Genomic DNA, 21035 nt, shown 5'->3' on the forward strand with positions numbered 1-21035 from the left:
AAAAAATAGGGTAACATGATACAAGGAAGTTTACACCATTAAGTCTATATTGTCATGATTATACAACTGCTTCAGCACAAACTGTCATCTGAATTATAGGATAGATGCTTAGTGATTACTTTGGATAACAGAACGGTGCGGTGCGATATGTAGATACTGTTTATTTGTATGTGTTCAACTGAGAATAGCAGAGCCTGGGAAGCCCACATCTCTGGCATTACACTCATTAACCCTTTGTGGTCATGTAATCCCCGCTTTGTAATGGAAACCAGATGTGACCTCTGCTTGAGCTGCCTGCTGCAGCACGAAATCACACGACAACTGCCAGTTATGTAATATATTGGTTACATGCACAGTGAAACAGTGTAATGTGCGACTTTACAACAGTGTCTTCGCTTTCACCTATGTTAACGCCACCTCTCCAAATATATCACACAAAAGATAGCCCCATCGGCACAAGGTTGTGGGGGTGCCTGCTGCAGGCATATCACTCTGCATGCAGGGTGTGCAGTGCGGGGTCCCTTTGACCCAGGGACATATGTTCACCCCCCACCCTGCACCCATTATAGATATGCCAATGGCATATCAGACCTCTGATAAAGCTCAGACCACACTTTCTTTTAAGCAGTATTTATTGCAATAGTTATGTCATAGGGGGAGATGTATCAAGACTTGGAGAGATAAAATACCAACCAATGAGCTTCTAACTGTCATTTTTCAAACACAGCCTGTAAAATGACAGTTAGAAGCTGATTGGTTGTCACTTTATCTCTCTCCAAGGTTTGATACAGCTCCCCATAGTGTGAGTATGTGACCTACAAGGAGAGGGCAGTGATATTCAGCCCTTGTATGTTATACAAAATTGTTTAGGACAGTGCTCTGCACTTCTTGCAATCACTCATGTTAGTTGAAGTTAAAATCTCGAGCTAGTGGAAGCTGGCACTTGTGACAGCCTTGTCAGATGTATCTGGCGGTGTGCTATGCCTGGCATGTATGATCACATGAGCACTGCTATCTTTAGCAATAGACATGTTAGATGTTCCAAGGCATAGATCAAAGGCAGTAACCTGCCAGACAGGAAAAGCAAAAGAAGTCCAAAGACACCCATGCTTCTTACAGCTTAGCAAAATGACCAAGCTCGATGTTACAGTGGAAGAAACAGTTTTTGCCACAGACAAGGACCTGCTGATGGAGCACAGTGAATATTTCCGTGCTCTCTTCCAATCTGGAATGAGGGAAAGCACCCAGGATGAAATTCAACTTCACAACTTGGGTGCAACGGGTTTTCTGATTACTCTCAGGGTAATAGCAGGAGAGAGGCCTCTCCTGAGCTGTGAGGAAATCTTGCAAGCTGTGGAGTGTGCGGCCTTCTTACAAGTTGAACTCCTTAGCAAGCACTTGGTCAACCTGATTGATTTAGATAATTGTCTGGTTATGTATGAAGCTGCTGCCACCTATGGACTACTAGACCTGTTCCATGCTGCGGCCTTGTACATTAGAGATATTTATGAACAGTTGGAGGAGGATATAAACTGCTTGCCTGCTGAGTTGCTTCAGTATGTGGACTCACTTATGCCCAGCACCTTTGTAGCAGTAGGCGCCCATACGCCGACCCTGGAGTTCCTTGAGGACACCTCACGGACAATGTGCTTTCTAAATGAGCAGGAGAATCAATGGGAGAGCCTAGGCTGTATTCCAGACAATGCCAGCACTTTTCTAGCAGGTGTTGCAACATTAAACAATAAAGTTTTTGTTGTGGGTGGTGCTCGGGGAGCAAACAAACAAATAGTGGAGAGAAGCTTCTGCTACGATGCAGACACGCACAGCTGGAGTGAGTTTTCCAGTCCACATCAGCTCCGCTATGAGGTGACACTAGTAGGGCATGAAGGACATTTATATGCCTTCGGAGGGGAGTATGAGAGAGTTCCTTTGGTTTCTGTGGAGAAATACTGTCTATCGTCCCAGATTTGGAGCTTTGGCAAAGAGTTACCTCAGCCGACAGCAGGCCCACCAGCTGCGAAAGCTATGGGACGGATTTTCATCTGTCTCTGGAAACCACAAGACACAACCATCATTTATGAATATGATACTGGGAAGGATGATCTAATTCCTGTATCTTCAATAAGGCGACCGCAGAGCTATGGTCATTGCATGGTGGGACACAGAGACAACCTTTACATCATGAGAAATGGCCCATCTGATGACTTCTTACGATGCACACTGGAGAACTTTAACCTCAGTACACAGCAGTGGACAACACTTACTGGGCAATACGTTAATAGCAAAGGAGCCCTATTCACAGCTGTGATAAGGGGAGACACAGTCTTTACCCTGAACAGGATGTTGACCTTGCTCTACAAGATAAATGCTCACAGCTGGAGGCCTATAAAGGAGAAGGCTGGATTCAACAAAGGAGGATCTCTACATACATTCTTCCTGAGACTACCCGAGAAGACAAAGCTAACGGCCAGCAAATTATACAAGAATCCTCACCAGAGTTTCTTATAACTGTGCACCACTTTCTCTCTTATCTCACACCTCTTATACAGATCAGGAATGCCTCAGGATGCCATATTCAGAGATCACACCTCAAATGAAAAAAAAATGCTTTGTGGCTGGAATATCCTTACATAAAACCCAGTCTCTTATGTACCTGGGGATTGAGATTCATTACATCAAGCAGGTCCCCAAAACTCCTGTGGGTGCCCATTGCTGCTCCCCTCAATCTTGCATCCTCCACCTCCTTTAAATAAAATCTTGGTCAGCAGGATGAAGGAAAGTGTGGCACACATTACTGGACTCTTTTCCCTCCTGCCAACTCGGCCTTTCTTTCAGTCAGGCAGCATGTTGTGCTCCAATCGTGCAGGAACGAGGGGAGCAGCGATGGACTCATGCAAGGTGTTGTGGGACCTGACAGGTATCCTGCTGGACGCCAGATAAGTAAGCTTTGGGAATTGGGATTTACTTACAGATACCCCTCCTGAAAGTTTTCCATAAAATGTTCCATTTAAAGGCATTCTAGGTTTACTTTTTTATGCTCACTTTGTATTTGTCTAATGGAAATTTTAAAGTATGACTGTTATAAGATACCACCTAGTTTCTTTGATGGTTCTACCAATTGTCTACTTGCAAAATTCACTATTAAGTGCAGTACCATTATTTGGTTTATCTTCCCCACAATTGCTTTATCTCCTCCCAAGCTCTGATGTCAAGATGTAATTTATTCTTACAGTATAAAAGCTTGGGGGTTGACCTGGTGACAAAGGGATACATGTCACACCATTTGGGACAGTATATAAAAGATATTGGTGTGTGCCCAAATCTGGAATAGCCCAAAAACATGACAGGAAGCAGACAGAGGGGTAGCATATACAGCCTCTGAATTTACTCATCTCCTAAACAGAGGGATTCATAACACTGTGTCTACTCTATATATATTATGCTGGGAGCAATGTATAATTAAGCATAGAAATAAATAAAAGTTTTGAGGTTACAGTCCATTCATCATACAGATAAGTGAAAACATAGGTTACACTGCAAAAATGGGTATGTCAGCATTTACATTCTGCCTGTACTGAAGTCATTTCATTCAATGTCTCATATATATATATATATATATATATATATATATATATATATATATATATATATATATAATATATATATATATATATATATATATATATATATATATATATAAAGTTCCCGGGTTCAGGGGCCTGTGTGTTCGTTCTGGCTAATGTCTTGAGCCATTGGATGGCTTTTGATAGGGTTTATACTATTCTGTACAGCATTGATCGAGGAAGGTTTAGGTGTATGAACCATTCATCTGTGACAAAAGGGAGCTGAGCAGTGACAATTTTAATGAAGCAGTGTTACGATCCGCTACCAGGATTTCTGACAGCCTTAGCATTAGCAGTTACTAGTCCTGGCTGTTGCTAGGCAGCAGGGAAGCTGTCAGCTGCAGCCAGTCTGCAATCTAGCTCTCAGTGTGTATGCAGTTCGGCTGTATTGCAATTAGGAGGATGGCTGCATTTGTTCCTCTTCCTGTTATATATTGCATTCACTCCCAGCATTCCCTGCCGGTGACAGCTTATACCTTGTGTTGCTGCCTAGTCTGTTCCATGTGTATTGTTGTTCTGGTCTCCTGCTCTGCATATGCCCAGTGTCTGTTCCCAGTTTAAACGTTCTCGTGGAACTTTAGTTTTTGTTTCTACCAACTGCAAGTATTACCAAACCTACACAGTGAATATTTGCCTTGCACACCTATGCTGACACAGTGAATATCATCTCTGCTGTAGTGTTTTTGCTAATACAAATATCTGCCTTTCACAAGTGTGTGTGTGTGTGTGTGTGTGTATATTAGGGGTGAGCGGGTTCGGATTTCTGAAATCCGAACCCCCCCGGGGCCCCCCCGATCCGAGTCCGATCCGAATCAGGCTCGACTTTTCCCGCCTGACTCGGATCTGAAATCGAGGCAAAACGTCATCATCCCGCCTTCCGAGTCTCGCGGGTTTTGGATCCTATATAAGGTACCCGCGTCGGCGCCATTTTCTCACTCGGCTGTGGACAGTGAAGAGGGAGGGTGGAAGTTAGGGCTGTGTAGTGTAGTGTAGTGCTGCTGTTGTCCACTACTTCAAAGTCCATAGGGGCTGGCTGTGTTGTGCTGTGCTGCTGTTGTTAATAGGGGCTGTGTCCACTACTTCAAAGTCCATAGGGGCTGGCTGGACTGTGTTGTGCAGTCAGTTCTCCATAGGGGCTGTGTCCACTCCAAAGTCCTGTGCAGTGTCCCAGTCCTAAAGGGGTGCTGTAGTGTTGTCCAGGGGGTGCTCTGTCCATCAGGGGTGCTCCCCCCAAGTGCTAAAAAAATAATATATTTTCTGTGTTTGTGAATTGTGTGCGCAGTAGCCGCACGTGCATCAACAAAGTAGTGCCAAGCGTGCGCCTGTGTCATAAGTAAAGGGCCGGCTGGCTTGACCGTTAAAGGGTGCTGTAACCCCCGAAAGTACACTCCAATCCAAACCAAAAAAAAATTATTTTCTGTGTTTGTGAATTGTGTGCGCAGTAGCCGCACGTGCATCAACAAAGTAGTGCCAAGCGTGCGCCTGTGTCATAAGTAAAGGGCCGGCTGGCTTGACCGTTAAAGGGTGCTGTAACCCCCGAAAGTACACTCCAATCCAAACCAAAAAAAAATTATTTTCTGTGTTTGTGAATTGTGTGCGCAGTAGCCGCACGTGCATCAACAAAGTAGTGCCAAGCGTGCGCCTGTGTCATAAGTAAAGGGCCGGCTGGCTTGACCGTTAAAGGGTGCTGTAACCCCCGAAAGTACACTCCAGTCCAAACCAAAAAAAAATAATTTTCTGTGTTTGTGAATTGTGTGCGCAGTAGCCGCACGTGCATCAACAAAGTAGTGCCAAGCATGCGCCTGTGTCATAAGTAAAGGGCCGGCTGGCTTGACCGTTAAAGGGTGCTGTAACCCCCGAAAGTACACTCCAGTCCAAACCAAAAAAAAATTATTTTCTGTGTTTGTGAATTGTGTGCGCAGTAGCCGCACGTGCATCAACAAAGTAGTGCCAAGCGTGCGCCTGTGTCATAAGTAAAGGGCCGGCTGGCTTGACCGTTAAAGGGTGCTGTAACCCCCGAAAGTACACTCCAGTCCAAATCAAAAAAAAAATATTTTCTGTGTTTGTGAATTGTGTGCGCAGTAGCCGCACGTGCATCAACAAAGTAGTGCCAAGCGTGCGCCTGTGTCATAAGTAAAGGGCCGGCTGGCTTGACCGTTAAGGGTGCTGTAACCCCCGAAAGTACACTCCAGTCCAAACCAAAAAAAAAATTATTTTCTGTGTTTAGCCGCACGTATATATCAAATCGATATAACATAAATGGAGGACCAAACTTTCTCCGATAAAAATAAAATAGAGAAAGATCAAGAACCACTTCCTCCTAGTGCTGAAGCTGCTGCCACTAGTCATGACATAGACGATAACATGCCATCAACGTCGTCTGCCAAGGCCGATGCCCAATGTCATAGTAGAGGGCACATACAATCCCAAATGGCAAAGTTCAGGAAAATGACCTTGAAAAAGACATTTAAATCAGCTGAAGAGAAACGTAAACTTGCCAATATGCCATTTACGACACAGAGTGGCAAGGAACGGCTAAGGTCGATCCCTAGTATGTTCATGACTAGTGGTTCAGCTTCACATGACGATGGAAGCCCTCCTCCCACTAAAAAAATCAAAAGAGTTAAGCTGGCAAAAGCACAGCGAAGAACTGTGCTTTCTAAGAAGATATCACAAATCCCCAAGGAGAGTCCAAGTGTGGTGGTGGTTGCGATGCCTGACCTTCCCAGCACTGGACGGGAAGAGGTGGCTCTTTCCACCATTTGCACGCCCCCTGCAAGTGCTGAAAGGAGCACCCACAGTCCACTTGCTGATATGCAAATTGAAGATGTCACTGTTGAAGTACAACAGGATGAGGATACTGGTGTAGCTGGCGCTGAGGAGGAAGTTGGCGAGGAGGATTCTGATGGTGATGTGGTTTGTTTAAATCAGGCTCCGGGGGAGACAGTTGTTGTCCGTGGGATGAAAAAGCCCATCACGGTCATGCCTGGGCAGAAGACCAAACATTCCACCTCTTTGGTCTGGCAATATTTCTATCCAAATCCGGACAACAACTGTCTTGCCATATGTACCATATGTAAAGGTGAAATAAGTAGGGGTAGGGACGTCAACCACCTAGGAACATCCTCCCTTATACGGCACCTGCAGCGCGTTCATAAAAAGTTACTGTCAAGTTCAGAAACTTTGGCTAAGACCGTAAGCAGTCCAGGGACACCTAAATCCCGTTGTCCTGTTGTATCCAAGCGCCTGCAAACCACACCGTCAACTCCCTCCTCATCAATTTCCTCCTTAGTCAGGATCGGAAGTAGTCCTGCAGGCCATGTCACTGGCATGACTGACTCTCCTATCCGGGATTCCTCTGGAGGATCCTGCATTGCTACGCCTACTGCTGCCGCTGCTGCTGTTGCTGCTGCTGGGAGTCGTTCATCATCCCAGAGAGGAAGTAGGAACACCACTACTTTTACTAAACAATTGACCCTCCAACAGTCCTTAGCGAGGAGGATGAAGTACGACAGCAGTCATCCTGAAGCAAAACGTATAACTGAGGCCTTGACTGCTATGTTGGTGTTAGACGTGCGTCCGGTATCCGCCATTAGTGCAGTGGGATTTAGACAATTGATGGAGGTAGTGTGTCCCCGGTTCCAAATCCCGTCTAGATTCCACTTCACTAGGCAGGCGATACCGAGACTGTACAGAAACGTCAGAAAAAGTGTCCTCAGTGTCCTGAAAAATGCCGTTGTACACAATGTCCACTTAACCACGGACATGTGGACAAGTGGAACAGGGCAGACTAAGGACTATATGACTGTGACAGCCCACTGGGTAGATGTATCACCTTACGCAGCAACAGCAGCAGCGTCACCAGTAGCAGCATCTCAGAAACGCCAGCTCGTTACAAGGCAGGCTACGCTGTGTATCACCGGTTTCAGTAAGAGGCACACCGCCGACAACCTCTTAGAGAAACTGAGGGAAATCATCGCCCAGTGGCTTACCCCACTTAGACTCTCCTGGGGATTTGTGATATCTGACAACGCCACCAATATTGTGCGGGCATTACATCTGGGCAAATTCCAGCACGTCCCATGTTTTGCTCACACAATAAACTTGGTGGTGCAGAATTTTCTGAAAAGCGACAGGGGCGTGCAGGAGACGCTTTGGGTGGGCCGAAAAATTTCAGGCCACTTTCGCCATTCAGCGACTGCGTGCCGAAGACTGGAGCGCCAGCAAACACTCTTGAACCTGCCCCGCCATCACCTGAAGCAAGAGGTTGTGACGCGGTGGAACTCAACCCTCTATATGCTTCAGAGGATGGAGGAGCAGCAAAAGGCCATACAAGCCTATACATCCACCTATGACATAGGCAAAGGAGGGGGTATGCACCTGACTCAAGCGCAGTGGAGAATGATTTCCGTGTTGTGCAAGGTTCTCCAGCCCTTCGAACTTGCCACACGTGAAGTCAGTTCAGACACAGCCAGCTTGAGTCAGGTCATTCCCCTCATCAGGCTTTTGCAGAAGCAGCTGGAGAAAGTGAAGGAGGAGCTAAGACGGAGCGATTCCGCTCGGCATGTGGGACTTGTGGATGAAGCCCTTCATTCGCTTTGCCAGGATTCCAGGGTGGTCAATCTGTTGAAATCAGACCACTACATTTTGGCCACCGTGCTTGATCCTAGGTTTAAAGCCTATGTGGTGTCTCTCTTTCCGGCCGACACAAGCCTGCAGAGGTGCAAAGACCTGCTGGTGAACACGCTGTCAGCTGAAGCGGAACGTGACACGTCAACGGCTCCTTCTTCATTTTCTCCCGCAACTGGGGCTGCCAGGAAAAAACTTAGGTATCCTAAGCAACCCGCTGGCGGTGATGCAGGGCAGGCAGGACCAAGTTTGGACATCTGGTCCGGACTGAAGGACCTGGCAACAATTTCTGACATGTCTACTGTCACTGCATATGATACTGTCACCATTGACAGAATGGTGGAGGATTACATCGGTGACAGCATCCAAGTAGGCATGTCAGACAGTCCATACCTGTACTGGCAGGAAAAAGAGGCAATTTGGAGGCCCCTGTACAAGCTGGCTCTATTTTACCTGAGTTGCCCCCCCTCCAGTGTGTACTCCGAAAGAGTGTTTAGTGCAGCCGGGAACCTTGTCAGCGAAAGGCGTAGGAGGTTGGTTCCACAGAATGTGGAGAAGATGATGTTCATCAAAATGAATTATCAGCTCTTCCAGGGAGACCAGCCTCCAGAAGGTACAGAGGGACCTGTGGTGGTGGATTCAAGTGGGGACGAGTTAATACTTTTTGAGGATGAGGATGTACACACTGAAGAGGGTGAGGAATCGGTGGATGAGGAGGATGAGGATGACATCTTGCCTCCGTAGAGCCAGTTTGTGCAGGGACACATTAATTGCCAGCTTGTTTTGTGGGGGCCCAAACGAACCAATCATTTCAGCCACAGTTGTGTGGCAGACCCTGGCGCTGAAATGATTGATTTGTTAAAGTGTGCATGTCCTGTTTATACAACATAAGGGTGGGTGGGAGGGCCCAAGGACAATTCCATCTTGCACTTCTTTTTTTTCTTTGCATTATGTACAGTTTGGGGCCTAGTTTTTCTAACTGCCATCCTGTCTGCCAGTGCAGTGTCACTCCTAGATGGGTCACGTGTTTGTGCCGCCCACTCGTGTCGCTTAGCATAGTCATCCAGCTACCTCGGTGCAACCTTTTGGACATAAAAACACTATTGTGAGGTGTGAGGTGTTCAGAATAGACTGGAAATGAGTGGAAATTAAGGTTATTGAGGTTAATAATAGCATAGGAGCAGAGAAACCAACAAATTCTGTGATTTTAGCTGTTTTTATGCTTTTTTTAAAAAAAATACAGATCCAAAACACAAAACCCAGAACCCAAAACACGGAAGGGTGGTTTTGGCAAAACCAATCCAGATCCAAAACACGAAGAAAGATCCAGATCCAAAACCAAAACACAAAAAGTGGCCGGTGCACACCCCTAGTGTATATATATATATATATATATATATATATATATATATACATATATTGTGTTAGTATCACCAGGAGAGATCCACCCACACAGAGCACAAAAGCAATGTGGGAAGATGTGTAATGGCTGCCATATCACCAGAGCCCAGGTGAGGCTGCTGGTGGACACAGTCAGACAGTCTAGGTGGGGCTGCAGTGTGAGTGAAGCAGACCAGGTGGTCAGGATCATACCTGCAAGGAGGCAGGGAGATCCCTATACCTCTGCCATTGTCCTTGTGAGAGGCGGCAGCCAACAAGCTAAGAAAGCTATACCAGGCCAGGAGGCCAGTGTCCAGTCCTGCATGTGGCAGGAAGGACCACCAATCTCAGAGACTGTGAGAGACTTTCATGCAGATTAGCTGCTTCTATAGAGAGGGTTCAAGAAGTGAGCTAGTGCCCTAAGAAAGGGCTAGGTTGTTTATTATTTTCTGTTTCTGTTTACTGGTTTCCATACTGGAAGTAAAGCACCATTTTCATTTATTATTACTGGAAAGCAATGTGTGGACTCTAATTCTGCACCTAATCACAGCACCACTGACCCTAATCTACCGAGCTAATTACCCCATATCACAATAATATATATATATATATATATATATATATATATATAATGTTGTGATGGATTCTGTGCAGCTGCTACACCTGCAAGTTTTTCTGTGTGGATTATTGTTGCTGTCTGCTAAATCACCTGTTTGCTATCCAGAATAACTGTCCTGCAATTAACCATGTGGGTGCTTTTATGTATATTATAAATAAATAAATGTGTGTGTATATATGTATGTGTGTATAAAGTAAGGGTTAAATGTAATAATAAAAAAATTACATAAGCCCCCCCCCAAAAGACATAACCAGCCCCGGACTGCTCAGCCAGTCCTGGTTACTAAAATTATGGAGTGAAAAACGTGTAGGATTCCCCCGTAATTTATAAACCAGCACCTGGCTGCAGGGCCAGTCCTGGTTTTAAATATAGGGGGGAAAAATATATTTAAAACCAACACTGGACCTAAACCGACCGGGGTGTAATGCCACAGCCAGGAGACACTATCACCGGGTCTTCATGGCAAAAGCATTTACACTCCAAGTTGGTCATCCCAAGCCGGGGATCTCAGGGGCAGTGGAGACCCCTCAAGAAGGGGTCCCCCTCCTACTGAAATCCCAGGCTTAGGCTGAAGCCCGGGTTTCTTCCCGCACCCCTGGGCTGTAGGTATGGGGTAATAATGGTGAAAATAGTTCAAAATGATTGTATTTTACAGTGGAACTACAGGTGCCAGCATGCGTACCCTTTGGCACTTGTGGAGCTACAAGTGCATGCAGGCGGCCGGCACCTGTACCCCCACTGTAAAATAAATAGTTAAATAACCACAACACTCACACACCGTATACAGTATAACTTTAATACGTACACCTAACCCACTCACACATACTTACCTGCTGCCAGCTGGTCTGTCCCCTTCTCCTTGTAGAATCCAATGGGAGTATCTGGAGTAAAGATCCCATACTCACCTACATCCTGGCGCCGGTCTCCGTAGCATCCACGTGTCTTGGCAAAAAAACAGAGTGACCCGGACCAGGCACTTACATTAACAGTGTATGTGTGTGACCACATACAGTACACCGCTAACTGGCTCCTGACTGCTCAGCGTGAACTGTCAGGAGCCGCCAGCCAATTAATGGCCGCTAACTGTAGAGAGGTCGCTGATTGGCTCCTCACTGACTGACCAGCTTACGTGGAAACTGTCAGGAGCCGGAGCCAATCAGCAGTCACTCTACAGCAGTGGTGTCAAATTCAGGCCTTACAGCTGCTGTGGGACTACATATCCCAGCATGCCCTGCCACAGTTTTAGCATGCCCTAATAGCAAAACTGTGGCAATGCATGCTGGGATATGTAGTTCCACTGCAGCTGAAGGGCCCGAGTTTGACACCATTGCTCTACAGTTAGCAGCCGCTGATTGGCTGCCGGCTCCTGACAGTTCACACTGTGCAGTCAGGAGCCGTTTAGTGGTATATGTGGTCATACACATACACCGCTAATGTAAGTGTCTGGTCCGGGTCACTCAGTTTGGTTTATTTGCCAAGACCTAGGGATGCTATGGAGACTGGCACCAGGATGTAGGTGAGTATTGTTTTTTTTTACTTTCAGGTACTCCCAGTGGATTCTACAGGACAAGGGGACAGACCAGCTGGCAGCAGGTAAATATGTATGAGGTAGGTAGGTATGTAATATAGTACTATACATGGTGTGTGTGTTGTGGTTATTTAACTATTTATTTTACAGTGGGGGTACGGGTGCCGGCCACCTTCTGGCACTTGTAGTTCCACAAGTGCCAAAAGGCAGGCATGCTGGCACCTGTAGTTCCAGTGTAAAATACAATAGTCACGTTTTTCCCCAAAATATTTTAGGAACCAGGAATGGCTGAGCAGCCCGGTGCTGATTATGGCCCTCATTCAGAGCCGCTCGTTAACAGCAGTACGCACGTTGCGTTCCGATGTTGAGAAAGCGCACATGCGTCGGTGTAACACTGCGCATGTGCGTACGCATATTGCGAGTTTTTTTGTCTCGTTCGTCAAATTGCGTACAGGAAGTGACATGTCAAATGTGATTGACAGAACAGGGCGTTTTTGGGCGTTGACGGGGGTGGAGATGGAAAAACGCAGGCGTGGCGAGGCGTTTTTTGGGCGTACATACATTATCTGATGCGAACGTCAAATGTGTTCGTACCAAGTCATACGTCACTGGATGATCCTCTTTCCGTTCAAACTGCTCGCACAGCTTGGGGTCTGGATTACTTGACCACATTGGCGATGGCCTTCTCCTCTGTCCCGGCCCTCCACGATGTTGCATCGATTAATCACGGCTTGTCAGAAAAACAATCAGTTTTGTATTGAAAACCAGCTTGTAATGTGTTTGGAAAACAGTTTTTTTGGTTAGCACAAAACCGTAGCTGCTAATTTCAGGTTTACTCAATCAATTCGCGTACATTTGTTGGTCTTTTTTTGGGGGTTGATATTTGGTTTTTGTGCTATTGTAACAATAATGTCATCATGTTTGTGTGTATTTTTCCAAATTGTCGGGCGAATTTGCATCCTTATGTAAATTTTAAAGTGTTCCTTAAAGTGCCCTTTGTTTTTAATTCAACTTTAAATTTTTGGGGTGCTCGTTTTTGCCTTGTGGGCCAGGATTAAATGTAAACCATTTCTAAAATAATGTCAGAATACAATGTCGAACATTTTTTCACAATTTATTGGAAATTAAAATCAATTTCTGGCACATTTTTGGCCCAAACATTTTTGGCAGTGTTATTCCTAAAAAAAATATAATTTGTGCAAACATAAAAGGTATGGAAACTTAAATCAAAAAATTAAAAACAATTCACAAGAAAGGAGAGGGAAGTTTTGGCCAGAAAGGAATATGGGGCAAGCACAGAAGGAGTGTGGGAAAAGTAGCCAGTGCTGTCAACGTTTTTTCCCCCGTTTGGCTGGGGGAGGGAGGGCGCCAGACCGGGTCCGGGATGTCATCGGGCTGGCCCGTCCAGAGGCAGATGTTGTGGCCTATGGACTAGGCACAGGGCTAGACACATTTGGAGGATTGGCTGATGTTGTGCCAGAGGTGGAGGATCCTGATGTTCCGGCAGGAAGGGAGGTCGGCTCCACCATGTGCTGGCGAACGAGCTGCTCCAGGGCATTGGCGATGCGGATGTTGGCCCTGGTATTTTCCGCCAGGGCCTGACCAATGGTCACGTTGGCCGCAGCATTTTGCTCCAGGGCCTCAGCCACCCGTACCAGACTGGCGTCCATCCTCTGCAGAATCTCCGTATGGAAATCCGATTTAAAATTGAGTTCTGTGAGGAGGGACACTGCCTGCGAGGGGGATTGCCCTGGACTGGCTTCTGCAGGGTCCTCAGCCGGATGTACTGGTTCCTCCCCTGCAGAGCCAGCAGAAATTCTGCGGCCAAGGCTCCCCTCTGGAGCAGACTCATCCGCCTGTGTCTCTGTTTGAAAAATGAGAAAAGAGTCACATTAGAATCTACATATTGGCACAATAACATTTCAGAGTTGGTGACATCACAATATTTACCTGGGACAACATGAGGAGCCGCAAAGTCTGGCAAGTCCGTATCCATGTTGGACACGCCAAACACCTCCACAGCCTGCACACACCCCTGTGCCAGCTCTTCTAAATCATTCAACTCCAATGACACAGGGGTGGGACCCCCACCTGTCCCCCTTGCATGCCTAGCCCTGTCCGCCATTTTTTGTTTCAGGCGATATTTGAAGTCGCTCCATCTGTGGGTGAAAAAGGAACCATTATTCTGGGGTTTTTTTGGATTTTGGTTTTAGGGGGGGTCAAGTTTTTACTTACCGCCGTTTGACATCCCGGGCTAGACGGACATAATCACCCACCCTATTGACAGCACTGGCTATCTCCTCCCACATTTTCCACTTCTGGCTTACGCCCATATTCCTGTCTGCCTGTGGCAGGATGTCCACACACTTCTGAACCAAAACCTCCATCTCCTTTCTTGTGAATTGTGGCTGCCTTTTCTTTTTCCCTGCTTTGCCCGGAATACTGGGCCCAGCAGCCTCTTCCATGTCATCCTCCTCACCTATTTGTTTAAACGTTGAGAAATTTAAGCTTGACAACTTGCACTATATTATGTTTCAAAATAATCCTTGTTTGGAAATGCATGAAATACTTACCGGCAGACTCTTGGCCATTGTTTCCCTGGTCTGTAGCCATTTCTTATCTCCCAACAAGAAATACACCAGAACGTTTTTTTTTTGTCGTGACGTATTTATACATGCGTCCTTATTTTTCGCCCGCATCATTCATTGTGCGTTTCTATGATCCCTCCTTAATTTGTGCGGGAAAATAAACACTATTTATGGCTTGGGGCGTCTCGAGTCGAGGTGGCGGTTGTTGGTTGTTGGAGGTTACGTTGGTCGGAGTGGATTGTTGACGGGATTTGGATTTGGCGTTGTTTGGAGTGGTTTTTGGTTTGTCTTTTGGAGTTTTATTTTCCGTTCGCTTTTTTTGCTGTAGTTGTTTTCTTTGTCGTGGTTTTTTTGTGTAAGTTTTTGCCCGTCTTACTTTTGTTCACTTTGTGTCTCCTTCTTTTTGTGAAGTTTGGCTCGTTAATTTCTTTAAAAATCTCCTTTGTTAGGTTTCTTTTGGCTCTGCCCCAACGACCTTTTTATCCGGTGACTTATATATCCTCTATTGGTAAGTTTCTATTTTCCCTTGTTTATTAAATGGTCATGTTTTTTATAACGCAACTTTGTTTGACCTTACACTTTTAAACTTTGGTTTTGTGATTCCGAAATGTCTGAACTAATTTGCTTTTTTTTATCTGCGTATTTTTTGCCTTGTATTTGCGAATTAAATAGCGCATTTTTATCTGCGTATTTTTTGCCTTGTATTTGCAAATTAATTAGCGCATTTTTATCTGCGTATTTTTTGCCTTGTATTTGCGAATTAATTAGCGCATTTTTATCTCCGTATTTTTGCCTTGTTTTTGCGAATTAATTAGCGCATTTTTATCTGCCTATTTTGTACCGTGAAATTGGTTGTGATTTCCCTTTAGCAATTTTTAAAAACATTTGGGCCCAAATTGAGGTAGTCTGCGCACTGTCGTTTTGCTCTTTGCCCAAATGTGTGTTTCTCCCCTTTTCTGTTTTGTCTTGCACCCAATTTAGATTCCTAAATGCCCACCCTAAATTGTTGCATTGTTTATTTGTTATTATTTATAGGTTGGGAAAATCATGACAATACCCCGGCATGTAAGCATCATTGGATTGTATCGTCAAGCTAAGTAATTTTTCAATTATTTTTGGAAAAAAAAACCTTACATTCAATTCTTGCAATTTCAGGTTGATCTTGGTCGGATTGTTCTGGCCATGCTCCCGGAATCCGACCAACCTCAATCTCGTCCCAGGCGTAGGCATCGTAGGCGTGCAAGGCCCCAGATATATCAAACACGTGTCACCCTTTTTGGAATGCCTGATGATGAGGTGTTAAGACACTACCGTATTCCGCCCCAAATCATCATAGACACTCTCTCATTAATAGAGAGTGATCTTGAGCGGCAAATTGACAGTCCTACAGCAATACCACCACTTACGCAATTTATGGCGGTGTTACATTTCTGTGCCTCAGGATCGTTTCAAACAATGGTGGGAATAGTGGCGGGAATCTCACAATCCTCCTTTTCCCGGATCCTGAGGGCAGTGATGGAGGCCCTTTTCAAGCACCTCCATCATTTTATTAAAATGCCTTTGGATATGGGTGCCCTTAGTGTGGCCAAGGCCAATTTTTACCAAATAGCTGGCTTCCCACACATCATAGGGGTTGTGGATGGTACTCACATACCACTTCAGCCTCCAGCACGGCTGGAGGCCATATTTTGCAACCGGAAACACTATCACTCCCTGAATGTAATGGTGGTATGTGATGCCTCCCTCCAGATCCTGTCCCTGAATGCAAAATTACCCGGAAGTGCACATGACTCATTCGTCATCCGGCAATCAGGGATATGGCACAAATTAAACAACCTACAAGCTGGTGATGCGTGGCTTCTGGGTAAGTGGAGACCTTTAGTACATAACAATGTTAAGCTTGATACACAGTGATCCTGATGTTGTCACTTTTTTTTCACAGGAGACAGTGGCTACCCTTGCACGCCCTGGCTGCTCACTCCTTATTTGGCTCCCACACCAGGGCCTCAAAGTAATTTTAATGCCACACTTACAGCCACCAGGCAAGTGGTGGAGCGCTGTATCGGCCTTTTAAAAGGCCGATTCAGATGCCTCCACCGCTCTCGTGGCGAGCTCATGTATTTGCCGGATATGGTTTCGAAAATTGTGGTCCTGTGTGGGATATTTCACAACATCGCCATAAGGAGTGGTGTCCCAATGCAGCCAGAGGATGCCTTGCCTGAGGATGGCCCCCCGAGGTTGGTCGGAGGTCAGTATGTGGGGGGGCCATACACGATGATGTGGTGGCCAGATATTTTAGGTAATTATTGGCAACAAAAAAGTTTTTAGACACAATGTGGTAAGGATTTTTGGAGACCATCTAATTATTTTGTTTTTTGTTTCCCATCTTCTGTTTGATTTCATAATCTTTGGGACTCAAACGATGACTACTTCCTGCTACCCCAAAAAAACCTTCATGGGGACACATTGGATATATATTCTGGAACCAATATTGCAACGCAACATTTGTTGAATCATGTTGGCATGCTCCTTCGTCAACCAGTTCTTGATTTTTCATTTCTTTTTTCATATGGTGTTTGATGTGTTGTATTTTTTGTTTTCACTGTGTGTATTGTTTGTGAGTCAACACTTTGGATTTTTAGTTATGTTGTGAATAAATGTTTTGAGACTGTGTAATTTTGCTAATTTTATTGACCATTACAAGCAAGTGTAACCAGGTTCACCCACGTTAAAATTTATTAAGGGTTAATCCTGTAATGACGCAATTTGATCTAAATTTAAATATGCTTTCTGGGTCAAAATCAACACCAAAAGGAATTCTGTACAATCAGTAGGCTTTGTAATCTCGGCCTAAGCAGGTTGCCCCCCAAATTGGAACATGTAAAATGTAGTAATATATAAATTGTCACACGCAAAAAAAGGCCAAGCAGATTGTTACTGTTAGGTGTTTCATGTGCCTGTTTCCCTTAAAAATACAACACACAATCTTAGTGACATTAATTTCAAATACTTGCTGGAAGAGTCTACTTATGTCAGTGTAAACAATCTAAGATTTGGAGACAAGGAATGAGACAGAACGTTAAGTTTAAATTTTTAATTAATACAACTATTTTTTACAAAAAAAAAAAAATTAGGGACGCAGGATCACAGACATATGGTCAAGGACCACCAGCAGCCCGATGACGTAGCCCCGCATCCTTTCGACGCATCCGGCTAGGTCCGCCAAACGCCTCTGGTCCTCTGTGGGTTAGAAAGTGTGGGGCTTAATACATAATTAATGAAACCCAATGAAAAAACAAGCCAAACAAAGCTAGCCAAAAATTACAATATTGTGACCAAAAGCACATTTAACCCAAAAATGGACACCCAAAAAATTGCACCAAAAAACATCAGATTTGGACAGGTGGAATATGTGTATGGGGAAATCAGCAGTAAAAGGTAAAGACAAACAGAAATCTACACCAAATTCTGACAAACCAAAAAAAGTAAAAGGCACAGACACAGGATTAGATACAAACATTTAAAAAAAAAAAGAAAAAAAAAAGGCAAACATACCGTTCAAAATCACGCCCGGTCCAGAAGCAACTCCCTCGTCCCGAGGAGGTGCCAACATTCCCCAACGAGGTGGGAGGGGTGATTTGGGATTCAGGGGAGGGGGTAGTTACGAGAGGGGTGGTTGGAGGGGAGGGGGAATTGGGATGGAGGGGAAGGAGCCCCAACACATGTTCCACAGGGTCTGTGCAGGCTGGGGAGGAGGGGAAAAGTAGGGAATGTTGGGGTGTGAATGTTTGGTTGGGGAGAGGGGCCGAGAGCGCCGTCTTTGACGGCGATGACGCCGTAGTCTTCGCTCTGCCCCTAAAAGATGGGAAACAAATTGTGGTTATTTTCGACCCTGACCTTGTTAAACGCTAATTTTTGACACCACAAATATGTAAACATGCACATGCAGATATGAGTACAAAGAATAAATAGGCCATACATGAAAACATGCACATGCAGATATGAGTACAAAGAATAAATAGGCCATACATGAAAACATGCACATGCAGATATGAGTACAAAAAATAAATAGGCCATACATGAAAACATGCACATGCAGATATGAGTACAAAGAATAAATAGGCCATACATGAAAACATGCACATGCAGTTAGGGCCACAAAGATAAACATGAAAACCACAGTCAAAAAAACTTACTTTCCGCGATCTGCATGCGAAAGCATGCCAGCAAGCGGGGCGTCCGCCGTTGCAGGTCGGACCACCTGCGCTCCAGCTGGCCGATCTGGCGGCGTGAGCCAAAGGAACGCAGGCGGCCACATACCTCTGCATATGCGGAACGCTTTTCCCTATTGGTGATGGGGGGAGGCTGGCTGGTGATCCGCCTGTCCATCACCTCGGTTAACACCATCAGCTCGCGCCTGGTGAATGCCGAGGCTCTCATGATGGCAATGGTGTATTTTATAAAAAACAATTTTAATAAAGACCCGAAAACAAATTTGATTGGCTAATGTATTTGGGTAATTAACAGGACAAATTCTATTGGTTAGTGTATGAGTCATGTGTTCGACAGGGCCACAAATCTTTTGCGAGTTATGATAGGCTTGATGCAGTGACATGCGTAAGCTAATTTAAATAAAGAAATGAACCCAGTAAAATATGCGTGTTTAAAAACAAAGAAAACAAATGTTTAATTGGCTCAAACATGTATTTTGACAAATAAAAGTGAATGTTTAAGCCGTACGTATTCTGCGGGTAAACACAAACACGGACAAGAGTAAAGTTTATTGCATTGCCAAAAAAAAAAAAAATGACGAGCAATTAAGATAATTGATATATTGATTGGCATGATACGATTGAGGGAGGTAGGCAGAATAAAGGAGCAGGTAATCGGAATCTGACAGGCCCACTTCCGGGTTGAACTTGTGCGTGCGTTCCCTGCAAGCCACATTGGGGATGTACGCTCGCTATTTGGCACGCTCGTTAGTTAGAGGAGGGGTTGGTAGAGTTTGGGGAGGATGTCTAGATGCGTTCGAAATTACGAGTGCTTGAATTAACATATTTCTGTACGTACGCCGAACGTACTAACGCCCACTTGCGTCCGGGTCTGAATGAGGGCCTATGTCTTTTGGGGGGGAGGGACCCTACAACATTTTTATTTTATTTTAACCCTTTAGATAGTGTTTACATGCAGAAAATATGAGATATGGTAAGAACTTACCCTTGTTATCTCTATTTCTACGAAGTCCATAGGGTTCCACAGGATACCTTGGGGTATAGGTGATGACGTCAGGCACAGGCACCACTGAGTTAAGTTTTTTCAGCCTCCCAGGATGCACTGGGGTCCCCCTCCTATACCCCGACCCCGACCCAAGTCAAATCAGTTACGTAACATGCCCCAGGTCAGAGGAGGAGAGGAAAGAGAGAGAAGAAAGATTTGGAACACACAAGAAACACATTCTCACCAGAAGGAGACAGAAAAAAATGGTGACCAGATCTGCAGTACAGGTGCGACAGGGCGGGAGTCCTGTGGAACCCTATGGACTTCGTAGAAATAGAGATAACAAGGGTAAGTTCTTACCATATCTCATATTTTCAACATCAGGGTCCATAGGGTATCCACAGGATACCTTGGGGATGTCCCAAAGCAGTGTCCTTTAAGGGTGGGGACACTCTTCTGCTGAAAGGAGAATCCGCTGCCCGAAGGAAGCATCCTGAGAGGCCTAGGATCAAAAGCATAATACCGTACGAAAGTATGGACAGATGACCACGTGGCTGCCTTACAAAGCTGAACCACCGAGGCACCACCACGAGCTGCCCACGATGGACACACAGATCTAGTGGAATGAGCCCTAACCGAGGATGGAACAGGAAGGCCTTCATGAATATAAGCCTCAGAAATAGCCACGCGAATCCATCCTATCAAAGTTTGCTTAGTGGCAGGCCAACCTTTCTTTCGGAAGCCATAGAGGACAAACAAGAAGTCCGACTTCTGAAAAGAATTGGTGCGTTCAACATAAATTTTCAGAGCCCGCATCACATCCAAGGTGGCCTCACCAACCAAAAGGTCTGGTGAATTAAAGGCCGGTACAATAATTTCTTCATTGATGTGGAAACTAGATACCACCTTCGGGAGAAAACTAGGGCGAGTGCAAAGCACCGCCCTGTCCCTATGAAAGATAAGAAAAGGGGGCCGACATGAGAGGGCCCCCAATTCTGAGACCCGTCTGGCCGAAGCAATGGCCAGAAGGAATACAGTCTTAGCTGTAAGCCATTTAAGATCCACTGAGCCCAGTGGTTCAAAAGGCGGTCCTTGGAGAGCCATCAGGACCACAGCCAGATCCCAAGGAGCCACCGGTGGAACAAAGGGAGGCTGAATACGAAGAACACCCTGCATAAAGGTGCGGACACCAGGAAGTGTAGCAATCCTACTATGAAACCACACCGACAGGGCAGAAACCTGCACTTTCAGAGAAGCCTGGCAAAGACCGTGATCCAAGCCCGCTTGTAGGAAAGCCAACACTCGGGATATCCAAAACACCTGAGGATCATAGCCTCTAGGGCGACACCACTCATAGAAAGTATGCCATACTCGATGGTAAATTCTTGTAGACGTAGGCTTCTGAGCTCTTAGCATGAGCTTAACTACAGAGCTGGAAAAACCCCTGGACG

General features: G+C 45.4%; 2 protein-coding genes across 2 annotated transcripts in view; both read left to right on the forward strand.

Moving 5' to 3' along the window:
* Positions 1-1120: 1120 nt before the first annotated feature.
* Positions 1121-2523, forward strand: KBTBD13 (kelch repeat and BTB domain containing 13). Its single transcript, XM_088452726.1, has one exon. It carries the CDS (start codon positions 1129-1131, stop codon positions 2506-2508), a length of 1380 nt encoding a protein of 459 aa, XP_088308852.1. The 5' UTR covers positions 1121-1128; the 3' UTR covers positions 2509-2523.
* Positions 2524-2888: 365 nt separating this feature from the next.
* The window catches only part of RASL12 (RAS like family 12), a 139954-nt gene continuing 121807 nt past the window's right edge, over positions 2889-21035 (forward strand). Inside the window, exon 1 of the mRNA XM_088452727.1 lies at positions 2889-2940. The gene's annotated coding sequence lies outside the window, so the exon portion shown is untranslated. The remainder of the gene's footprint in view (positions 2941-21035) is intronic.

The sequence above is a fragment of the Taudactylus pleione genome, unplaced genomic scaffold (genome assembly GCF_031769625.1).
Source record: "Taudactylus pleione unplaced genomic scaffold, aTauple2 ptg000556l, whole genome shotgun sequence".
In the NCBI taxonomy this organism is placed as follows: Eukaryota; Metazoa; Chordata; class Amphibia; order Anura; family Myobatrachidae; genus Taudactylus; species Taudactylus pleione.

What these genes read in the sequence shown, in the direction of transcription:
- KBTBD13 (XM_088452726.1), top strand. Translation starts at nt 1,129, where the DNA reads ATGACCAAGCTCGATGTTACAGTGGAAGAAACAGTTTTTGCCACAGAC.